The sequence below is a fragment of the Podarcis liolepis genome (genome assembly GCF_965112155.1).
Source record: "Podarcis liolepis genome assembly, chromosome: 11".
NCBI lineage: Eukaryota > Metazoa > Chordata > Lepidosauria > Squamata > Lacertidae > Podarcis > Podarcis liolepis.
In genome coordinates, this window is record NC_139565.1 from 53,402,232 (window position 1) to 53,424,196 (window position 21,965).

The 21,965-nt window shown below is 44.9% G+C and overlaps 1 protein-coding gene across 3 annotated transcripts in view; it reads right to left on the bottom strand.

The window, feature by feature from the left end:
- The window catches only part of DCC (DCC netrin 1 receptor), a gene marked incomplete at its 5' end in the record, with an annotated part of 945,448 nt that overhangs the window by 333,989 nt on the left and 589,494 nt on the right, over positions 1-21,965 (bottom strand). For all 3 annotated transcript variants that reach the window (XM_083465695.1, XM_083465694.1, XM_083465696.1), the window contains one exon: positions 18,750-18,870. In XM_083465695.1, coding sequence (XP_083321821.1) covers positions 18,750-18,870 — 121 coding nt within the window. The remainder of the gene's footprint in view (positions 1-18,749; positions 18,871-21,965) is intronic.

Genomic DNA, 21,965 nt, shown 5'->3' on the forward strand with positions numbered 1-21,965 from the left:
CTACATGGGGGAGGGGGTACGCAATAATAATATTATTAAATCTGTTGCCTCTTGGGCATCTGATGCCTCAGCAGCATTCTGAGTGTGTCAGTCCAATGAAGTGTGCCTTCTGGGTCACCCAGTGGCTTTCTAGGTCAGCATCCTGCCCCCCAGCAATGACATGGGATAGAAGCTACAGAAGAAGGGGAAGTGATCGTGCAATTGCAATACAGGACTGCTATGGCTGTCATGCAGTGCTGTCTTCATTGAGTCTGCAGTTTACGGAAGGAGATATAAAAACAGTCCCATCAACCTGCTTTTTATGTGCAAAATGCTTTGGGGAATTATAATATTTAAATGGAGAGGAGGCAGATGGATAATTGTTTAAGGCAGGTAGCATTAAACTGAAGTGGTCTGAACTTTTCACACTTATCTGACATTAGAACGCCTATTAAGGTTTCGTGAAAACTTGACACAGCAACTTTTAGGGGTGGTTATTTTCTCCCCCTGAAGAGCTTCTAATCACTGCGTAATGTGCTGCAGCACTGTAAGGAGGACATAAAAATTGCTGAGTTTGTGCCAGATAGATACATCTATATTAATCTCAAAGATAAGATGAGCTTTCAGAAGAATACTCTTGCCGTTCCACTTAAAAATCTTTCCGTGGGAAATGAAGCCTAGAAGTTATAGGAGTCTAATCTACTCGATAATGTCCACTTCTCTCCAAACCTAGTTATCTTGCAATGCTTGGAAATAACTAGTTCAGTTTAATGAAGTTCAGTGAATTAGTTCAAAAATCTCTGAACTACACCTGTAAGTAGTTCCCATAACTTCTGAGTGAACTGAACATTAATTAATATGTTTTTGGTGCAGAATTTTGAACTATTTCAAGCTCATCTTCAAGATCATTTTCTTAAATGTGTTCTTAAAAAAACTCTTTAGGCCTTTAAGCTAAAGGTCATAATTGTTGGGAAACATAAATGAAACAATTAACATTCTACTATGTGTGCACTTTGATGTTTTCATAGTCTTTTGAAATATATTTTACACTTCAGCATGGAAGCATCTAACATTCTAAATGCTGATGATTGATTGATTGATTGATTACCGCAGATCATTTGGATGAAGTTGAATTATAACTCTGAACTGAACATGAACTTCTTCATTTTGTAAAGGGGCAACTATGAACTGCAGTTAGTTCTGTTTGAGGCATGTCAGATTTGAACTAGTTCCTTAAAAAAAAAAATCGAACCTTCAAAGCTCTGTGCTTTTGAGGTCGAAATTCAACCTATGTAGCAAAATACAAAAGTTCAAAATACAGTACTTCTAAAAACACCACCACCTTGCATTGCAGATTTGAATCACTGTTCTGTGCTGCATACATAGGATGACCCACAACTGGCTCAAAATCATAACACAGGTGTGAATCAATGTCATTGAAGCCATATTCATTCAAAGTGCAACTGGCTTAAATTGCAGAACAGCTTGCACAGTGGGCCCTGTAATTAATGGGTTCAAATTAAATACATTTTTCCCCAACACAATGCAACACAGTAATCTGTAGCTCTAGAAATTCTTCTGTATATTAAAGGGTGTTAATCATTGTACTTAATTGTCCACAACTGGCTAAGAGGGGACTAAGTAGTACATTACTTCTGCTACTTGTGTGCAAGTACTTTAGCACTGCAAATCCAGGCACAAATTAAATTTTAAAAGATCCTGGAGTGTTAGGGCAAATTGTGTAATTAGTCTTTCTATCCCGCCAGCCCTCTGAAGTTTCCCAGTAATGATGTCCTTGTGATTCTGCTGAAACCCACACTGTAGTCTTCAAACAAGCCACTTATTTCTAGTCTAGTCCCACTCTCTCAGATGTGGTTGAACATGTTCTCAAACACATGCTTATAGCTCCATTGGTGGGGGAGTAGCTGAGGGGAGGGATTGGGCATTGGGAATGTCAGACAATTGTGTTAAAGTATAGGAGAGCGTTAGGAGAGGGTTGGTACCTCTGGTGGGGGACACATTGCTCTCCTTCTGTGGCAGTTTGTCCCTGCACTCAGCTCTCACTTGTGGCTCTTAGAAGTTGCCATCATGTGACAGTGGCCACACCATGGGAAACAGCCTTGATTGGCGGGCTAACTAGGTGAGTATAGCCAATGAGTTGGGGACTTCTATGGTGGAGTGATCAGACAAGACCAACAGTGGGCCCAACAGTCAAGAAGGCAGTTTCTGCATGTGCCACAGAGGGAAGTGAGGGGCAGGCGTAGCTCATCAACCTGGGAAGGTAGCCCATCCAGGAGCAGGAAAATTCTAGTCCTAAACCTTTGCTGCTAAGGAGTAACCATACACAAATCTGGAGTGGTTGAATGGTGCCTTGCATACCTCCTTCTAGCATTCCCTGCAGCCAAGCTGGTTCCAAGCATATTGCTCTCCTTTCCTATGGACCACATCAGCAAAGCTGAGATGGTAGGTCTTGTCATCTGGGCAGTCCAGGATCTCCATACACACTGCCCAGGCTTGTGCCCCAGGGAGGTTGCTTCCGTGCTGCTAAGGCTGTTTGACTTCACTCCTGGCGGTACTCCATTGTCTCTTGAGACAGATGGATGCCAATGAAAGATCATAGAATCATAGAATCATAGAATCATAGAATCATAGAATCATAGAGTTGGAAGAGACCACAAGGGCCACCGAGTCCAACCCCCTGCCAAGCAGGAAACACCATCAGAGCACTCCTGACATATGGTTGTCAAGCCTCTGCTTAAAGACCTCCAAAGGAGGAGACTCTACCACACTCCTTGGCAGCAAATTCCACTGTCAAACAGCTCTTACTGTCAGGAAGTTCTTCCTAATGTTTAGGTGGAATCTTCTTTCTTGTAGTTTGGATCCATTGCTCCGTGTCCGCTTCTCTGGAGCAGCAGAAAACAACCTTTCTCCCTCCTTTATGTGACATCCTTTTATATATTTGAACATGGCTATCATATCACCCCTTAACCTCCTCTTCTCCAGGCTAAACATGCCCAGCTCCCATAGCCGTTCCTCATAAAGCATCGTTTTCACGCCTTTGACCATTTTGGTTGCCCTCCTCTGGACACGTTCCAATTTGTCAGTGTCCTTCTTGAACTGTGGTGCCCAGAACTGGACACAGTACTCCAGGTGAGGTCTGACCAGAGCAGAATACAGTGGCACTATTACTTCCCTTGATCTAGATGCTATACTCCTATTAATGCAGCCCAGAATTGCATTGGCTTTTTTAGCTGCCGCGTCACACTGTTGGCTCATGTCAAGTTTGTGGTCAACCAAGACTCCTAGATCCTTTTCACATGTACTGCTCTCAAGCCAGGTGTCACCCATGTACTTAAAGTACAGTAGAGTTAGTTCTGCCAAATTCCTTTCTTTTTCCCCCTGATCATTATTTACATTTCTCAATTCCAACACGGCTGAGTCACTGTTCATGGTCTCCTGTGGTTTGGGTGCAAAACTTGTATCTACCAGGAGCCTTGTGTTCATCATTATCGTTTGTACCCATTATGTGGAATCAGACAAGCTCCCTTTTCTGTTGCACTTCCAGCGCTTAGTGAGAACCTTTCTATTGCATTAGACATTTTAAGTAGGCTTTCTGATTTCATGGTTAGTTTTGACTGGTTTTACAACTATTGCTTCTTTTTAACCTTACTGTACATCGCTTACAGACCAAGTGTGGTAGAAGTTGTTGCAATAAAGTAACAAGTAAACATACGATAAGCCAAACCTGCTCCTCTTTATAAATAATACATAGCATCATGTTGTGTCACAAAGTAAGAAGTGACACACTAATAGGCAAGATTCAGAGACTGACATATTCCATTTATTCCTCCTCCTCTTGTAACCAGCAGAGCCAAGAGGAAAAACACCCAAATGGTGCTTGAGTTAGATGACGGGTTTTATTTTTAGAAGCTTGTTGAAGGAGGTTTTGAGTTGAATGCTATTTTTCCCCTATTGCATCTTCTTCTTTGCAACTCATTGCACAGGAAACAGGGAGTTTTTTTGGGGGGGGGGGGGCGGGTTACTACACAGATGAGACATGGAAGTTCAGATTACCCAACATGTTCTTCAAACTTAAAAGCAGCCATTGCAATTTGAAAGGGAGCAGTAGCACTAGGGAGGTGAGCAGGAAGGATTCTAAGAGTTTGTCCTACTCAATCATCATCCTCCTGAAATTATTAGACTTCTGTCTGAAAAAAGAAAGGTCAGAGAACTAGGCATCTTTTTGAACTACATGTCTAAGAGCTTTATTTTTATTTTTAAAAGGGGACAATTCAGATCAAGGAAATGGGACTAGGGGAAAAGTTAGTCACCCTTCTGTCAGCATTTCTCATCAGAGTAAGAAACACCATCCGCAAGGCTGCCCTTTAAGTTACAAAACTTAGCCTAGTTTTCCAAACAGTAAATAATGAAACAAGAGCCTGTTCTCTCAGGAATTGCTCCTGGACCAGCACTCTAAGAATGGAAAAAACAATCTAATTCCAGTCCATTATCAATTTCATCTCTATTCAAATCTGTTCTGTCCCATTTTGCATTTAGCTGCTATTTTTAAAAAAAATCTGCATGACAAATTTATATATGTATCCAAACATCAGTGCTGTGCAACCATTCCAGCTGAATCCCAGATCCTGAACCTAATTAGGTCATTTTGCATTGACCCAGGGCTTGCATGAGTGAGCTGAAGGAATCCTAGATTAGCCCAGGTCATATCTGACCCACCTGGAGCCATCTAGGACTGCCAAAAGGAGAGATGGGGGAGAGATGCAGTCAGCCTGCTTGTGACTCCTTTCCTTCTCGCTTCTGACTGCATGCTTAATTGGGTTTTAAGACTGTAACTAAACACTATGCAAGGCCTCAAATTCAGTTCATGGCCCAGATCTGGGTTGGGAGAGTCTTGCATTATCCTGGATCAGAATGGAGCCACACTGAAGCCCCTCTTCAGGCCCTGAATCAGATGGGAGGGGCATGCATAACCCTATAAAATATGTTCTAGTTGCAAGTAGGTAGCTGCAGTGGCGTAGCGTGGGTTGTCAGCACCCGGGGAAAGGCAAGTAATTTGTGCCCCCTAACCCGTGGATTTGCGCCCCCTAACCCTAACCCCCAGATGTTGCGCCCGGTGCGGCCGGCCCCCCTGCACCCCCCACGCTACTCCACTGGGTAGCTGTGTTGGTCTGCCGTAGTTGAAACAAAACAAAACAAAACAAAACAAAATAATTCCTTCCAGTAGCACCTTAGAGACCAACTAAGTTAGTCACACCAATAACCTACTTAGAGACCAACTAAGTTAGTCACACCAATAAGCTACTGGAAGGAATTTTTAAATTTTTATTTTATTTCGACTATCAAATATGTGTCGCTGAACACATTTTTTTCACTAAATACACATTTTGAAATGCAGCACGTTCTCTAGAAAACAAGCGTTTTAAATGTATTTTTATCTATTACTCTGTCTATATATCAGTATTCTACCCCACACTTTAGTTAGGAAGGGTAGAGCTGCTCATTTCCTATTGGAATTCACAAATATCCAAGTTTCCCTACCCAACCCATTCATGTTTGAAAGGCACCACTGCTATTTTCCTTTGCATTGGAAAATTCAGTCTAGCAGCTGCTAACAAAATTAATAACTAAACATTCTCTCACCTTGTTAACTTGCATCTACTTCATTAAGATCATATATACCAGGTCAACCTCATGATCTCAGGGTGTACCAGTTCATAGTTTCTTCAATCATTTTCTGTCCATAACATATATCACCACATATTATAAAAGTCTCCCTTGGTGTCATTACAACACCAGCCTCACCCATTGCTGGCTTTATAGATCTTATCTAACTTCCAAGGTGTAATATACTGTTGCTGCAGTTAATATCTTATAACAATTTTCTTTGTTATAGGCACCTCTCTTTATTGCAAAATTCTGAAATACGAGCCGCTGGCTCAGTTCAGATGACACAGTGATGGCTCACTCAAGCTGCTCCTGGTTCTGAGTTTGCAGTTTGAATCACAGATTAACAAATCGAATTTATTAGCTTGGAAAGACACAAAGCCACTGAGGTCAACAAAAATACCTAGAATATAGCAAGTTGCAGAAGTCCACGCTTTAACAGGTGCGCGTCTATGCACCAACTCGTAGCACAACAACCTGTGACCCAGCATTTCTTCCACCGAAGCATGTCATGGTCCCTGAATTTGTGGGCACATGCTCTAAATATTGGAGCTATGAATAATGGAGCCTGCACTCTTCATTGCTTTGAGAAGAGATGTGGATGTGGATGAGAAAAGCATCATGGAACATCTTGCTAGGGCCATTTGCAACTCCATTTCCGAAGTGCAGTGGAGCTGTGCTGCAAATGGGTGCTCAGCTGAGCCAGGGCTATGCTTTCAAAGGTTAGGAGAAAAAGAGAAAAAGAAAGCTGCTCTTGGATCACAATTTGTAAGAACTATCCTCACCACCTCCTTGAAAACCTGAAGAATTGCACCTCCAAGAATGTCCCTGAATGTCCCTCAGCCTTCAGTGGAAAGGTCCAATGAAGGCTGAGGGGCATTTTCCATCACCATAGTTTGGTTGACCTTGTCTTCCCTCCTCCCTACCACCTTTTCTAACTTGTCAATCAGAAATGGTGGCCCTACAAAAAGAGGTACCAGAACTTACCATGAATGCCTTGCTTGTTCTCTTATGATGGCAATGACACCCAACTGAGAGGTGCTGGTATGGCTTTGCGGCTGAAATAAGCCCTGCTCCCATGCATATCAGGGCAACCCAGTGGACATTTTGCCCCCAGAGGGAAACTAGGGATTCAAGGAAGGGGTCAATGTCTGAGGCGATTCCATACCCCAGGTGTACAGAGAAAAAACAAGGTATGTCTTGTAAGGACGGAATAAGTAGTCCCATTAAAAGAACTTCATATTCTCCCAAGGATATCAGAACAGCATTTGCTGCAAGGCAATTTGTGGGTCAGAGTTGAATCCAGATAAACATTTGGCTAATTTGGTTTTAAAGCAAGTTTGTTACAACTCACACATTCAGTGTAAGGTTATAGGATGTTAAACTAAAGGGCGCCATAAAATATGCATAAGCAATAATTCACAGTTAGCATCGTCACTGTTATTATTATTGGTGCTTATGTGGACTCATAAGGGCATAACAAACTGGTTATGCATGCTAAAATATGGGTAATCAAATTTTCCTACTATGGGACATAAAGAGAATATGGCAGGAAGTCAAAAAGCCACTCTCCCCCCTCCCTGCCCATCTGCATTGTTCTGTATGTCGATATGCTTTGGAGCTTTTGGTTTTATATTTTGATTGTGTATTAGATAGATGGGAGGAATTCCTCCTCTTAATGTGTTGGGATGGTTACAGGGTGACAAATGGAGAATCACAGAGTTGGAAGAGACTTCAAGGTTTATCCAGCGACTCCCGGACGAGGAAAGATTGCAGCATTTCAAACTTTCTTTTTAAGGAAAAGTCAAGTATGAGGTGACAGGGTAGATGTTTATAATATTATGAATGGTATGGAGAGGGGGGGCAGAGAAATCTTTTTCTCCCTCTCTTTTACTAGTAGAACTTGTGGACAATCAGCGAAGCTGAATGTCCGCTAGATGGAACAATCCCTTATCATTTCCCAGTGTGCTTGTTCTGACCTCCCCACAAGAGTGGATTTGGGGGGCGTACGGGGGAAGGGGAGGGGAGGGGAGGAGAACTGGGTGAATGAGGAGCCCCCAAGGAGGACCGGGAAGACAAAGACTTAGACCCCTGGTCCTGGTGGTGTGACAATGGGGAGGAGGCTGGGGAAGGAATGAGATGGGAGGTGCTGGAAGCAGTAAGCTGGAGAGAGGGGTCAGAAGAAGGCTTCCAGGACAGGGCTGGAGGCTGAGCACCTCAGTGTGAGCACAGACATAGAGACGGGGGGAATCAGAGGGTACACTTGTCATCCCACAGCAGGACAGCTCAGTGCTGCTGGCTCTCCTCCTCTCACACCCTGCTCTAGGAGAAACCTACATGTTGCCGAGCAATGGGCCAGACAGGCCCAGAGGAGGAGCTCACCCCCCATGTCACAGTCTTTGTCTGTTGGAGAGGGCTCCAGAATGAGAGGCTCAAGGGGGAAGGTGGGGCTGGAGCTCAGTTTCCAGAAACATCTCAAGCTGAAGGAGTCGAGCCAGGGACTCGCTGTGTTACTTTCTGTGAGTAAAAGTCAATTGCATTTCAAGCCTCTGGCCTTCTCCTGACCTGCAGTGGTCAAGGCACTTTCCTGTCAGCCTTCATGAACAATGGGAGCCCTTGCAACTGCCTTCTGCTAGCACACTGGTTTAGCTGAATCCATGCCATTGTGGTTATTTCTGATGGTTCCTAATATATTTTTGAATTCTTTTTGTTCAATTGCTATGCTGTGAGACACTTCAGGCACAACTTTGTGGGGGGAAACAGTGCACAGATAAATAATGATGATCCTATGCATGTCTACTCAGAAAAAAGCCCTGTTTATTTTTATTTATTAACAGACATTTTCCCCAGGCAAGTGGGGGGGGGGAGGGAGGACATATAGCCTTAAATTAAAACCACAGTTGCTCCTGGAGAATGAAGTGCATTGAAATGACCTCCATCGCACTATTGCTTTGAGCAAAATGTCCCTGTTAACACATAGTAGCCTGAATAAAAAGGACACGGGTAATACAATGTAAGGATAAGGTGAGTGAGATGAGGTCAGTGCTGTAACAATGAAAACCCAAGGCCTTATTGATCAGCGCTCGGGGGGGGGGGGGAGAACAAATATGAGAAAAGGGAGGCAGAAACTGCACATAGCCCTAAAACCTAAGTAGAAATTATTGACATTGAACCTAAAGCATTGAACTGCAACATAAATTTGTAGCATATGATTGTTTTTAGGCACAGAAAATGTGGGGATTCTAATTGTTGACACACTGAAGGTGGAGGAAATAAAAATATGGGTGTCAGAGATGCATGTACTTGGCTTCTAAAAGAGAGAGTTTGTTAGGTGTGGGTTACATCATCGTAAGTTGTTAACCCTTTATCCAGACATGGCGGAACTGCAGAAAAGTGTTCTAAACCTAGCTTAGGGCGGCGGCAAGGAGCTTTTCAGTACCATCCTCTTTGCGATCTTTAGGATGAGGGTCCTTTGTGCCAAAGGACTGCTTTTAGGCCAAGATCCCTATCAAGGTCTCAGATGATCACTCACAACAGAAGTGCTGCAATTTTAGGGATCTTCTATACCTGCTGATGCAAAACCAATGGATTCTACCCCAACTTCCTTGACTGCTTTCCTGACCATGCTTTCTTTCTGCTCCTCCAATTCTACTTCTCCTGAATCCTCTTTGGATAGGGTTACCAGACGTTCCTGGGGACAGACCCCAGATTTGCAAATCTGTGCCTGGGAAACGTGGCAGTGGCAGCCTCAGCAGCCCAGAGCCAGCCTGGTAGTGCAGTTGGCTCTGGCTGGCTTCAGGAGCTGCTCACTGCCGCCGCCACTGCCGAAGAGGAACCGGGGATGTCCGGCGGTACAGATCTCCTGCCCCCTTCCCCCTTTGTTTTGACAGATTGGGGGAGGCTTGGGAGTCACAGGCGGGTGGCCATTGCCCAGGAGGGCACAAGGCGTGAGATTTCTCTGCAAGGCAAGGTGCAAAACCCTTCTTTTGCATCCCGTGAAACATAAATGTGCAGAAGTTTTAAAAAACTGGGCAACGACCGGCCACCTGCGACTTCTGAGCCTCCCTCGATCTGTCAAAACAAAGGCGGAAGGGGGCAGGAGATTGGGGAAGGCTCAGGAGTCACAGGCAGGTGTCACACCGTTGCCCAGTTTTTTTTACAAACTCTGCGCATTTATGTTCCACAGGGTATGAAAGAAGGGATTTGCACCTTTATACAATATGCATGTGTGCTTGGGCCCAGGGTCTTTTGCCTCACCATCCCCACTACTGACTCCCTGCTGCTACTCAGCTTCAAAAAAAAAAAAGGGGAAAAAAAGAAAAGTGTCCCTGGATTCATTGAAAAAAATCTGGTAACCAAGACTTTGGAGTCCCTGCAAGTAGAAGCCTGGGCAAAGCAGGATTCCTTATTTATTTTGGTCTGCAAGTGCCCTAAGAAGACAAGAACAGCCCTTTTGTTTCAGACCAAAGGCCTACCTGGTACAGCTTCCTGTTTCCTACAATGGCCAAACACAGTGGCGTAGCGTGGGGGGTGCAGGGGGGCCCGGCCGCACCGGGCGCAACATCTAGGGGTTAGGGTTAGGGGGCACAAATCCACGGGTTAGGGGTGCAAAATCAAGGGTTAGGGGGCACAAATTACTTGCCTTGCCCCGGGTGCTGACAACCCACGCTACGCCACTGGCCAAACAGACATCTATAGGAATTCCACAATTTCCCCTTTAGCTCTTGGGTCTCCTAGATTATCAAGGGTGGCTTTCAGATGTTGCCAGAATATAACTCCCATTACCCTTGACCATTGGCCATGCTGTCAAGGGCTGATAGATGCTGTAGTCTGACAACATCTGGAGGACCAGAGGTTCCCCATCCCTGTCAACAGTTTGTGAGCTGACACAGCTTTAAGCAGCATGGTGTCCTCCACATGTTGTCGAGCTACAGCTCCCATAGTCCCTGACCACTGACTACGATAGCTTGGGCTGCTGGGAGATGGAGTCCAACAACATCTGGAGTGGATCACACCAGCTACCTCTGCTTTTACACCCTGCCAGTAGATCTGACTCAACCCACTGGGAGCATCTCCCTGCAAGCTGTACTGAAATGAAGTTTTTGTAAGAGGTGGGAAGATTTGCCTACGATTCATAACAAGGTATTTTTTTGCAAGTAATTCCTGTGCAGCCTATGATCCTTTCTCCGTCTGATAAAGCCAGTACAGCGTGGGGGCTGTCTAGCACAATATTTTGGTAGGACATGGTTTTCTTTATCATGGCACTTGTAAGTTAGCTCCTGCAAACAATGCCTGGAGCTACTAATTAATATTTTTCTCACATGCCCAGGATTGAGCATGCATCCTCCAGCTAAGTTTCTAGCTAGCGAGGAAAGTGTTATGAAATACTGTTGACAATTATCCTACTGGTTATACATCAGGTGTGGGAAAAGCTGATTATTTCAAATTTGCCTTGGCTGACTTTCTCTTCTCCCCCCACTGCCCAATGTGTTACTCTATGGAATAATAATTAAAAAAAATGCTTCTCTGAGCCTATATCTGAATAGCAAAACAAAACAGAGCTAAAGCAAATGATTTTCACTATGATTATTTGCTAGTTCACTTCTGGGGAAGGAAGTTTCCTCAGAGACATGCTTCTCATTGCCTGTTGTTTTAACAGCCTCAGAGCCACTCAAGTTTACGGCTACAAGTCGGCAAAAGCCATTTAAGAAAAGGCTGAAAGACTTGAGCTGTGTTCAGTCATAGAAACGCAATGGGGGGTATTGAGTTTTTTCTGTGCATTCTCTGCCCCACTCCATACATCAGGGGTGGGTCTCCTGGTGCCCTATCAGATGTTAATGACTACAGCGCTCATCATTTCTGATCGCTGGCCATGCTGGCTAAGGCTGATGGGAGTTGGGAGTCCAACATCCTTTAGAGGGCCACAGTTTTCCATCCCCATGCATCCTACGTCCTCATATGCTGTAGATCAACAAAAGAAGCACCTACAGTTGTCAGGAGTTCAGCCTTGAGTAGGACCCTGGTAGAGACACATGCCCAACTGGCATGTTCCCTCCCTCCTGGTCGATCGTTCGGGAGCTCAAGAGCTTTCTTCTGCCTGAACATCATTGCCACTGATTCCAACTGACACCGGCACACTTAGGGATCCGCAGAGTTTGCGCATCATGCGTGACAGACCTCAGCAACTCAGCATTTTGGCTAATCTACTTTATTTACATATAAACACATACGGAGCACTGCAACATGGCTCCCTCTCTCTAGCATCAGACAGCAAAAACAACAAAGGACAATAGTCCCACTTCACGGAACACAGTAACACAAACATCCTGTCTCCGTCACTTCCCACTCTGTGGAGTCAAAACATACACCGTCATGTGAAAGACAACAATCCTATGACGGCAATCATAGATCAGGAATTCTAACACTCAACTGAGAACCTTAAGTGGCCAGCTTTCCTGTTTCGGTGGAGGGACTATACCAGGGATGGGAATCCCTGCAGTCATTGCTGGACTTCAACTCCCATTAGACCCAGCCACCATGGCCAATGATCAGGGAAGATGGAAGCTGTAGCTTAGCAACACCAATTCAATAAATGCATGAGGGAAGTGTGTTTAGTTGCCCTAAAAGGCTTTTTCCCACATGTGCCTGGTTCTGTTTCTCCATGAACCAGTCATCTACCATTAGCACCTTCCCCTCAACACAAGTATTGCAAAAGGATAAGTTGGTCACCACTCACAAGCAGGGATGGGGGAGACATTCGATTCAGCACACATAATGCAGAATCTATCACATTCTCACCTTCTGAACTGAATATGTGAACTGAACCTCAGGGATCCTTTTGGAACTCACACTTATCTGAATTCTGTGAAGCTGTTTTCCAATCAAGCAGTTTTTATAAAAATGCATATATTATGGGAGAGCGTGCATAAAAAATACAAGATTTTGGTGAAATCTATCATCCAAAAGTGCATTGTATTAAGGGAAATTGCTTGCAAAACTGGGTACGTTAGTCAAAATAAAATTGAGGTCATTAGGAAAAATTCACACTTAAAATGCTGATGAGATTTCATGAGGTTTTTTGAGGGGTTAATTCACGATTTGCTGCAAAATGGGGAGAACTGAATTTAAGAGCAGGATAATGAGAAACTGTAAGCTGAAACTGACAGATCCTTCTATCCTGATTCACAAGACTATATCAAAAGTTCATTAAGCTCTTTAAATTACTGTTTGACCTACTGCTACCAGGGACAGTCTGCCATACTTAATCTGCAATGCTTTGAGGGAAACCATGTCTGATGGAATATAATATACAGAAATATCTAAAAGACAATGGACTGTTGGTTGAAATGCAAACTGTGAGAATCTGTCTGGATTAGACCATTCACAGACACTGAAACTGACTGGCTCTTGAATGGATATTGGTATGAATTTTGAAAAGAGTAGATTTTGAACTATGGTAAACTTCATCTCTAGGGATCTGTGAGCTTTTATCACCAATCATCAGTTCTGAACTTTGGATTTGGGGATGATTATCTGAGTGGCTATCTGGACTTACAGTGAATTTACTGCTTGGAAAATAAACTTGTGAGTGGAGGCCCCACTCCCCGCTTTGTGATGAAATAAGACATATGGACACAAGCATTTTAGGTTGATGGCCTAAAAAAGGCCACAACTTTATTGGTTACAGAATGTGAGTGGTATTGACTTACGCACTGGCTCAGAACAGACTAGACTCCTGCCAGCTCTGCAGGGTTAACAACCTGTAGGGGGACCTTGTTGATTCAAATCAACTGGAAGCTTACCCCTAGAGTCACTGGAGGGTCATGCCATGGCCCTAGCCACCACCTGGGCATCGGACAGGAACCAAGACCACCAGATTCCTTTAATGGAATACCCTTCAAGGGGAGGGGTAGGTGATGGCCACAACCTCCTCTCCAACACACAACACATTTTCCAGTTCCTAACGCTCAAACCTTACAAAGTTGTGACAATTTGCTACGAGGTAGGCAAGAAACCAAGTGACTGGTGCCAATCTGCCAAATAGAAAGAATTCCTACCAGACCCCTTGGACAACCAAGGTGACCAACTGAAGTCCTTGGCAAGGACAGGTGCAGAAGCAAAACCTAGAGGGAGGGAGGGTGATCCGAGGAAGCTGGAACAAAAAGGCAGTGCTCGTGTGCCCGTGACCATTTTTAAACAGCTAAACCCCACCCCCCTAGGCAGCCGGATTGGCTGGCTAGGGTGTGTGATGCGGGCACAGGACTCCAGTGACGCAGGGGCTCTGCCACGTCCCCCCGCAAGTGCAGGAAGTGATTCCCACTCACAACCCCTCCCCTCGTGGAAGAGGAGAGGCTTTGTGAACCTAAACTCTAGCCAATTAGTCTAGTCTTGGAATTGGAAGACTGAATATCTGCAAAAGGAGGAACTGGCCACCACTCAGAAGACTATATCAAAAGTTCATTAGGCTCCCATAAATATCCTCCAACAGCCAGGGGTGGCTTTAATAGGCCATTGTCTGTATTTCAGCACCAAACAGATTTGTTGCAGTTGCTAGGGGTAACACCCCATCTGTGGCCTGTGGACAGGCTCAAACAGAACAGCTGGGGAATGCAGCCCTCATGCCGTGTGAGACAGGGATGGTGTCCATTTATTGACAAGGTTTTAAAACAGAGAGGGCTATGTTCTTCTCAGTGTGATGAAGTCCAGGGCTCAATTTGTATTTATACCAGGTTCCCCCACCATCTGTGCATCCCGCCGTTCTCAACATCTCAGAGGAATCAGAGTGGCATTGTTTGAAGATCTGATTAAATAGCCAGGGAAAAGCAATCCATCATTTATAAGGGGGAGAATGGAGACAGTTCACAATGGCGTCCCCATAGCTCTTTAGGATTTTGTCTTCATTTGTGTTTGCTTTCATTCTAGTCCAATTCCAAACTTTCTTTCTTTTTTTTAATGCAAACCCAAAGAACAGCAATTTGCTGTCAAGCACTCAAACATCTAGGTGGCAACTGCAATGAATTATACAACTTCCTCTAGGCTGTTCCCAGTGATGAATTAAATGACTCTATCATAAAAGATGGCCTCTATCGCTCCCCCACTGGGTTGGCATCTGTGTAAAAGAGCAGAAGCTGAATGTGGGAACCAGACTTCCATGTAAAACAACCACACACACAAACTGTAGGCTTGCCAAAAGTGAGGTGTGTGACACACACAGCAGTTCTTAAGAGGAAGGTCATCATTCTGAGCACAGGTGACAGGTAGAATTACGAGCAGGAGCAGCTGAACTTCCTGGCACCAATGGGGAGGGGCAAGGTGTGGGTGGATCAACACACTTCTGGTCCATGTGAGTTTTGCACTCGCATAAGTCCATTATTGGGATGCGGGTGGCACTGTGGGCTAAACCACAGAGCGTGGACTTGCTGATCAGAAGGTCGCAATTCGAATCCCCGTGATGGGGTGAGCTCCCGTTGCTCGGTCCCTGCTCCTGCCAACCTAGCAGTTCGAAAGCACGTCAAAGTGCAAGTAGATAAATAGGTACTGCTCCAGCGGGAAGGTAAACGGCATTTCCGTGTGCTGCTCTGGTTTGCCAGAAGCAGTTTAGTCATGCTGGCCACATGACCCAGAAGCTGTACGCTGGCTCCCTCTGCCAATAAAGTGAGATGAGTGCTGCAACCCCAGAGTCAGCCACGACTGGACCTAGTGGTTAGGGGTTCCTTTACCTTTAAGTCCATTATGTTCTATTTATGCATTACTCTGTGTGTGTGATGGTGGTGGGCGAATAAAAACATAACTGTGCAAATTTGTACTTAAATGCATTTTTCTGCCACATAATGCATTTTGAATTTATTTTATCCTAAACATACACAACTTTAAGCATTGCTTTGGGCTGAAAACTGGCACATTGCCAAAATCTGGAGAAGTGAAAAATCCGAAGGGTAACTGTGTTCCAATCTGAACAATAGTCCAAGGTTGGGAAGCAATTGGATGAACTTTGTATTTTAAGGCGCACTGACCTATCTCACACTTTCCAATATATGTTAACTGAAATGTGCTTCTTCAAATTTTACAAGGCAGTTCTCAAGCCAAATACCATGTTCAAAAATGTGTATATTAGGGCAGTGCATACATAGAAATGTGTATGTCAGTGACAATAGCATGCAAAAAAATGTGTTATATTAAACTGTTTTGGGGAAATGTGTATATTATGTAAAATTGCATACAAAAATGTGAATATTAAAGGAAATCACATTAAAGTGATGAATTTTCATTGGAACTTTTTCAGGTTATTATTGAGGTATTATCCTCAAATGATGTGGAAATATTAACTGCATTTAAGATGGGGAAAATTAGAAACCCAGATTGCCAGATTCAGCTACCCTCAGTCCAGGGAGTCATGGACCAGGTATGTTCATATTGGAATTTGCAAATAATTAATTCCTGAAGTATCCCTTTCCATATGTTGCTTAATTATTATTTTATTTCATAACAAATAAATATACCATTTACAGTGACTGTCTGAAAGCTAGGTGAATATCAGCACTTAAATGTAATGTGAATGTTGACAACCCTAAATGGTTTTCTGGATGTACAAAAATGCAGAAAGAGAAATATCAGAGAATGCTGAAAGCCATCATAGGTACAATGTGACTTGCAATATGTCAGATCATAATCACATTGTTAATAATAAAACAACTGCTGCATATGAATCTCAGTGGCAGGATATCAAATGACATGCACAAAGAAACACCGATTTGATCAACAGCAAGATTGCATTGGAAAGTCTTTGTCCTAGAAAAATGAAAGAATCATGGCGCACGCCCTTTAACTTTTGCATGGGTGGAATAAAATCTGCTGTACAAAGGTGAGAGTCACATCCATTACTCCACCAACTTTTGGTCTGAACCTGGTCTGAGACCTGGTCTGAACAAAGACATTGGATTCTTATCTCATTATACATGACTAAGCCATTTTTCACCTTCTCACCCCTTGCCTTTTCCTGTAAGACCTATTGCAGTCGTTAAGAGTCGTCAACAGGCTCATCTCAGCTATCTGCCAATCTCCCATTCCCACCACCCTTCTGAGTAATACCCCTCCCCACCTTCTCACTATATAGAAGGATCTGGCAACTTCTGTTTCAGTGTATCTGAAGAAGTGTGCATGCACACGAAAGCTCATACCAAGAACTAACTTAGTTGGTCTTTAAGGTGCTACTGGAAGGAATTTTTTTATTTCCACCAACTTTTGTCACTGACCCCCACTCACCTATAGAACGTGCCCCATGAACCTCAAAAAAGGTTCCCCACCTCTGCCACAATACCTGTGTGAATCAGCCCCTGATTTGCATTTGTATGCATGTAATTGAAGATTGACAGGTTAGGAACACAGATTATTTTCAGGGTCAAAGTTAAAGAGATAGAGAGAAAGGCTATGGTGGAATTAGCCACCTGCCCCTGTCTCCCCATCTGTTTTCATAAGGATGGTTTATTTTTATTTTTAAAAAATGCATTTATTTTAATTTTACCTTTCTCCCTTCAGTATCAGTCAATTAGCCAAGATTATTCTGCCTCCAGAATAACAATAAGGTGAGAATGCAAATGGACAACATAAATATGACACACTTTCTATGAAGGTCAGACCCACAGAAGGAGTTTCAGCTGAGTACCTGTGTTCTGTTCTCTACACATGGTTTCCTTTTCACCACCTCCTCTTTAAAGAACAACATCCGTCCCCATCAAAGCCTACTTTTCAGCATATGACTTATCTTTCACTTTCTTTGTAATGCAAACACTTTAAACAACAACATGCAGCAAGGAAGCACATGTCCCCTTCAGGTAATGAAACATTTGCCGGTGGGACACTCAGGACCAGATTTGGCGTCTCCTTCCATCCACCAGACTACCAAAGGGCACCAGCCACCATGGACCTGCCTTCTTCCATGGGCTTCCTCTAATTGTCTTGTCTACTAGGTCAGCACAAATAGCAAAACCACCAACTAAAAAGGAGATGAAGGCTTGTATGTCACCAAGTCCTACTCTGAATGGTCCCATTTAAAAATGCATTTAAGTTAGTCATTTTCATGGATTCCAGTGGGCTTACTCTGAGTAGACTTAGTCAAATACAACCCAGAGATGTGATTCCGCACACCTTCTGCTGGGGTGGGACATGGAGGGGAATGACATTTCCTGCAGCACATGTGTCATCTGCTTAGCCCAGCCTAGGGCTCTTCTGTCCCAATGGAAACGGGTGATACACAACAACAAATGATTACTCGCCAGTATCACTATAGACCAGGCGTGTCCAACAGGTAGATCGTGATGTACTGGTAGACCAGTGGACGTCAGTGGTAGATCATTGGTAGATCACTGGCTCCCCCAAAGAAGCTCAAAAACTTTGTCCTGCACCCAAAAAAACAGGGCCCTCCTTCCTAAAAAAAAAAAGCTCAAGAACTTCAACCTGAACCCCCCAAAAGGGGATCGATCACTGCCAGTTTTCAACTCTGTGAGCAGATCGCAGACTCTTGGGAGTTGGCCACCCCTGCTATAGACTGATCACCACAATAGTAAGAATCCAAGCAAAATAACCAGGAGCTGGTGTAGGTCACACGCAGGGGCGGAGGAAGTGGGGTGCAGTGGGGGCGGACCTCCCCGGGTGACATTTGGCGTGCCTCCCGCCTGCGACTCCCAAGCCTACCCCGAGCCATCAGGGGAAGGGGGGAGCTGCGATGCTTTCCCGGTGGCATTCCCCCTTCCCCCTTCATTTTGACAGCTGAGGGAGGCTTGGAAGTCACAGGTGGGGGGCACGCCAGATGTCCACCACCAGCGGCTCACTCCGGCCCAGTGGGCGGCTCGCTCCACTCCTGGCTGCAGGGCGCGCACGCTGCTCTGTGCACCCGAGCGGCTATCCTGAACCTGGGAGGGCACCCTCCGTGCTCCTCCCCCTTTGGGAGCACGCCCCGCCCCCCTCAGGAGCGTGCTCGCCCTGGGCAGCGCTGGCATATGTTCCGCCGCTAGTCACATGGTCCATGGCTCTGCTAATCATATAAATTAAAACAAAGCAAACGATTCTGTATGCCTTTTGCATCTTACCAGGTTCAGGGATGATGAGCTGCGCACTGGTTTGAGCGTTCCCAGCATCATTTTCAGCTACACACTGGTAGAAGCCTTCGTCTGATTTTACCAAGCCCAGAATCCGCAGGTTGCTGCCACCCTAAAGAGAGGGAGAGAAGCAGAAGCAATTACCTAGAGCTGTGCCTCAGAAACTTCACAGGTTTTTTTTTTTCCCCTTTCTCCTGAATTAAAATTGGAGGCACACTTCAGTTTTATGGTTTCCTCAATGTTTTCTGTGAGATAAGCTGTGGGGAAACTTGTTTTCTATATAGCAGTAGCGGCCAGCAGGGAGCGGGGGGCTCCTTGTACCTGACCTCCCATTGCAGAGTAGCTACTGCTTATAGGGAGGGGTGAGGACACTGGCATTTTGCAAGCAGATGGGTAGGCATGCCAGGTGGACTCTGTTGGGGCACCCACATGGCGTCAGCCACCTGCTGCCTCACCCTCTTCTGCCTCCTGCTAAGATAAGAGGTGGAACAGTGGAACAAACTCCCTTGGGAGGCTGTGGGCCCTCCTTCCTTGACGGTTTTTAAGCAGAGCTTGGATGAGCATCTATGATGGATGCTTTCCTTGAGTTTCCTGCATGGCCGGGAGCTGGACTAGTTGGCCCTCGGGGTCCCTTCCAACTCTACAATTCTAGGATTCTAAGAGGTAATGACTGCCGTTCAGAGGTCAGGTGCAAGGAGCCCCCCATCCCCACAGGCCACTACCTCTGTTCAAGGCTGTATTCCCTTGGGGCCAGTAACCAGCTGGGTTCATTGGCTCATGGTGTGCAGGTCTGATGCTAGTGGTGGGCAGATCTGACACTGTATTGTTTTTAATATTCGGTTGGAAGCCCCCCAGAGTGGCTGGGGAAACCCAGCCAGATGGGTAGGGTATAAATAATAAATTATTATTATAATTAGGTAAAGGTACCCCTGCCCGTACGGGCCAGTTGTGACCGACTCTAGGGTTGCACGCTCATCTCACTCAAGAGGCCGGGAGCTGGCGCCGTCCGAAGACACTTCCGGGTCACGTGGCCAGCGTGATGAAGCTGCAACTGGTGAGCCAGCACCAGTGCTGCACATGGAAACGCCATTTACCTTCCCGCTATAAAGCGGTACCTATTTATCTACTTGCGCTTAGGGGTGCTTTAGAACTGCTAGGTGGGCAGGAGCTGGGACTGAACGACGGGAGCTCACCCTGCCGCGGGGATTCGAACCGCCGACCTTATGATCAGCAAGTCCTAGGCACTGAGGTTTTACCCACAGTGCCACCCGCGTCCATTATTATAATTATCTGGAGCCAAAAAGGTTGATAGGCCTAGCACCAACTATGAGTATGGCCAGAACTGCAAGAAGATCAAACCTCTCCATTCTTAAGGAAATCAGCCCTGAGTGCTCACTGGAAGGACAGATCCTGAAGCTGAGGCTCCAATACTTTGGCCACCTCATGAAAAGAGAAGACTCCCTGGAAAAGACCCTGATGTTGGGAAAGATGGAGGGGACAAGGAGAAGGGACGACAGAGGACAAGATGGTTGGATAGTGTTCTCGAAGCTACCAGCATGAGTTTGACAAAACTGTGGGAGGCAGTGGAAGACAGAAGTGCCTGGTGTGCTCTGATCCATGGGGTCACGAAGAGTCGGATACAACTAAACGACTAAACAACAACAACAAAGAACTGAAAGCAGATATGTCACAGGTCCTTTTTTCCTTGCCACCAATTTTCTCTTTTGTCCAGCCAACTCCTTTCAGCCAATTTTTACCTCTCCTTGCCACCCGCATGACAAAAGTTGCCTGCCCTACCACCACACTGCAAGACTATCTGTCCACAAGCCCATCTTTTTTTGTGCTTTGGCCATTCATTGCTGTTGATCCTCTGAAGACAGGTAACCCCGAACTGTATGAAGTGGAACTGCAAAAGTCTGAACCATTTTTTACATTTTCTGTATTGTATTTCTTGCACACCGCTGCGAGATTATTGCAGTTAAAGCGGTTTATTACTGCTGCCACTATTGAAACCCAGCCCCCAGGCAAAAACCTTTTAGTGCCAGCCTCCTTTAGTAATGTTTTAGAAGCCAGCACCACCAGCAACATGGATATGGCTAAAACAGGGGAAAGAGTTGTAAGGAAGGTTTCCAGCAACTAGAAGTCAGAAGCATGGATCAATCCATCGTTCTGTCATCCCAGTGGCCAATCAGATGCCTATGGGAATCCTGCAAACAAGACCCAAGGGCACTTTTCAACAACTGATAGTCAAAAGCAAACAGCCTTCAAATATTAAGGCAGAGCATAGCCACTATGGCTAAAAGCCTCTACCTCCCTGAATTTTTTTGATCCTCTTTTAAAGCCATCCAAAAAAAGCATCCTCTTTAAGGTATGCTGGTATTCACTCATGCCCGCCAGTTCATCCCTAGAGGATTGTAATAAAATGCACATACATTAAATAATGTGCTGACTCGGTTTGCTCACCCTGCTACCAGGACATTTGATTAACTAATAGTAATACTGCGGTCGCACGTAAGGGCAGCGCAAACACTTTATGCAACATGTAGTATCGACATCAAGAGGGGTCTGCATTGCATAATGGGTGCACTTAGTGGCAGAAGATTCGGTGGATTTGTGTGGGTGTTTTTAAATACTTTTCCAGGCAAGCGAAAGGATTTGAAAGTCAACCCTTCCCAGGTTACAGGCAGCCACAAAGGGAAGGAGGCCATTTCGTTTCAGCTGCATCCGGGCAGGGTTTCATCTGGAGGTGCTGTTGGCAGGCAGAACTAAATGATGCTGTAAAACTTTGGCTTCTAAGGAAGAGTCTTTGGCACCGCAAAAAAGGAGAAGAAATAAATAAAAATGTTCTGCCTAGAATGATTCTCTTATTAAAAGTCTTTCTTCCCTGGGCAGTTTTGGAAAAAAAGAACAAAAAGGGAACCTGCCCTTTCCCAATTACTTAATGAAAATGTCTGTCTCTTGGCAAGCTGAGCAAAGCCTGCCTGATTTTCTTTATTATAAACAGCAATGGTGGGTAAAGTTGTGTGAACTTGGATGCTCCTATAACTGAGTAAATCTTCCTCTCTGAATGAAAAGCGGGGAAAGCGCCCATGCCTTTTTATTAACTGGAACATGTTTAATTTAGATAATCATTGTCAATTTCACTTAATAGAAGGAACATTAATTAGGAAAGGGCAAGCTGATCTATATGCATGAGATTGCTAAACC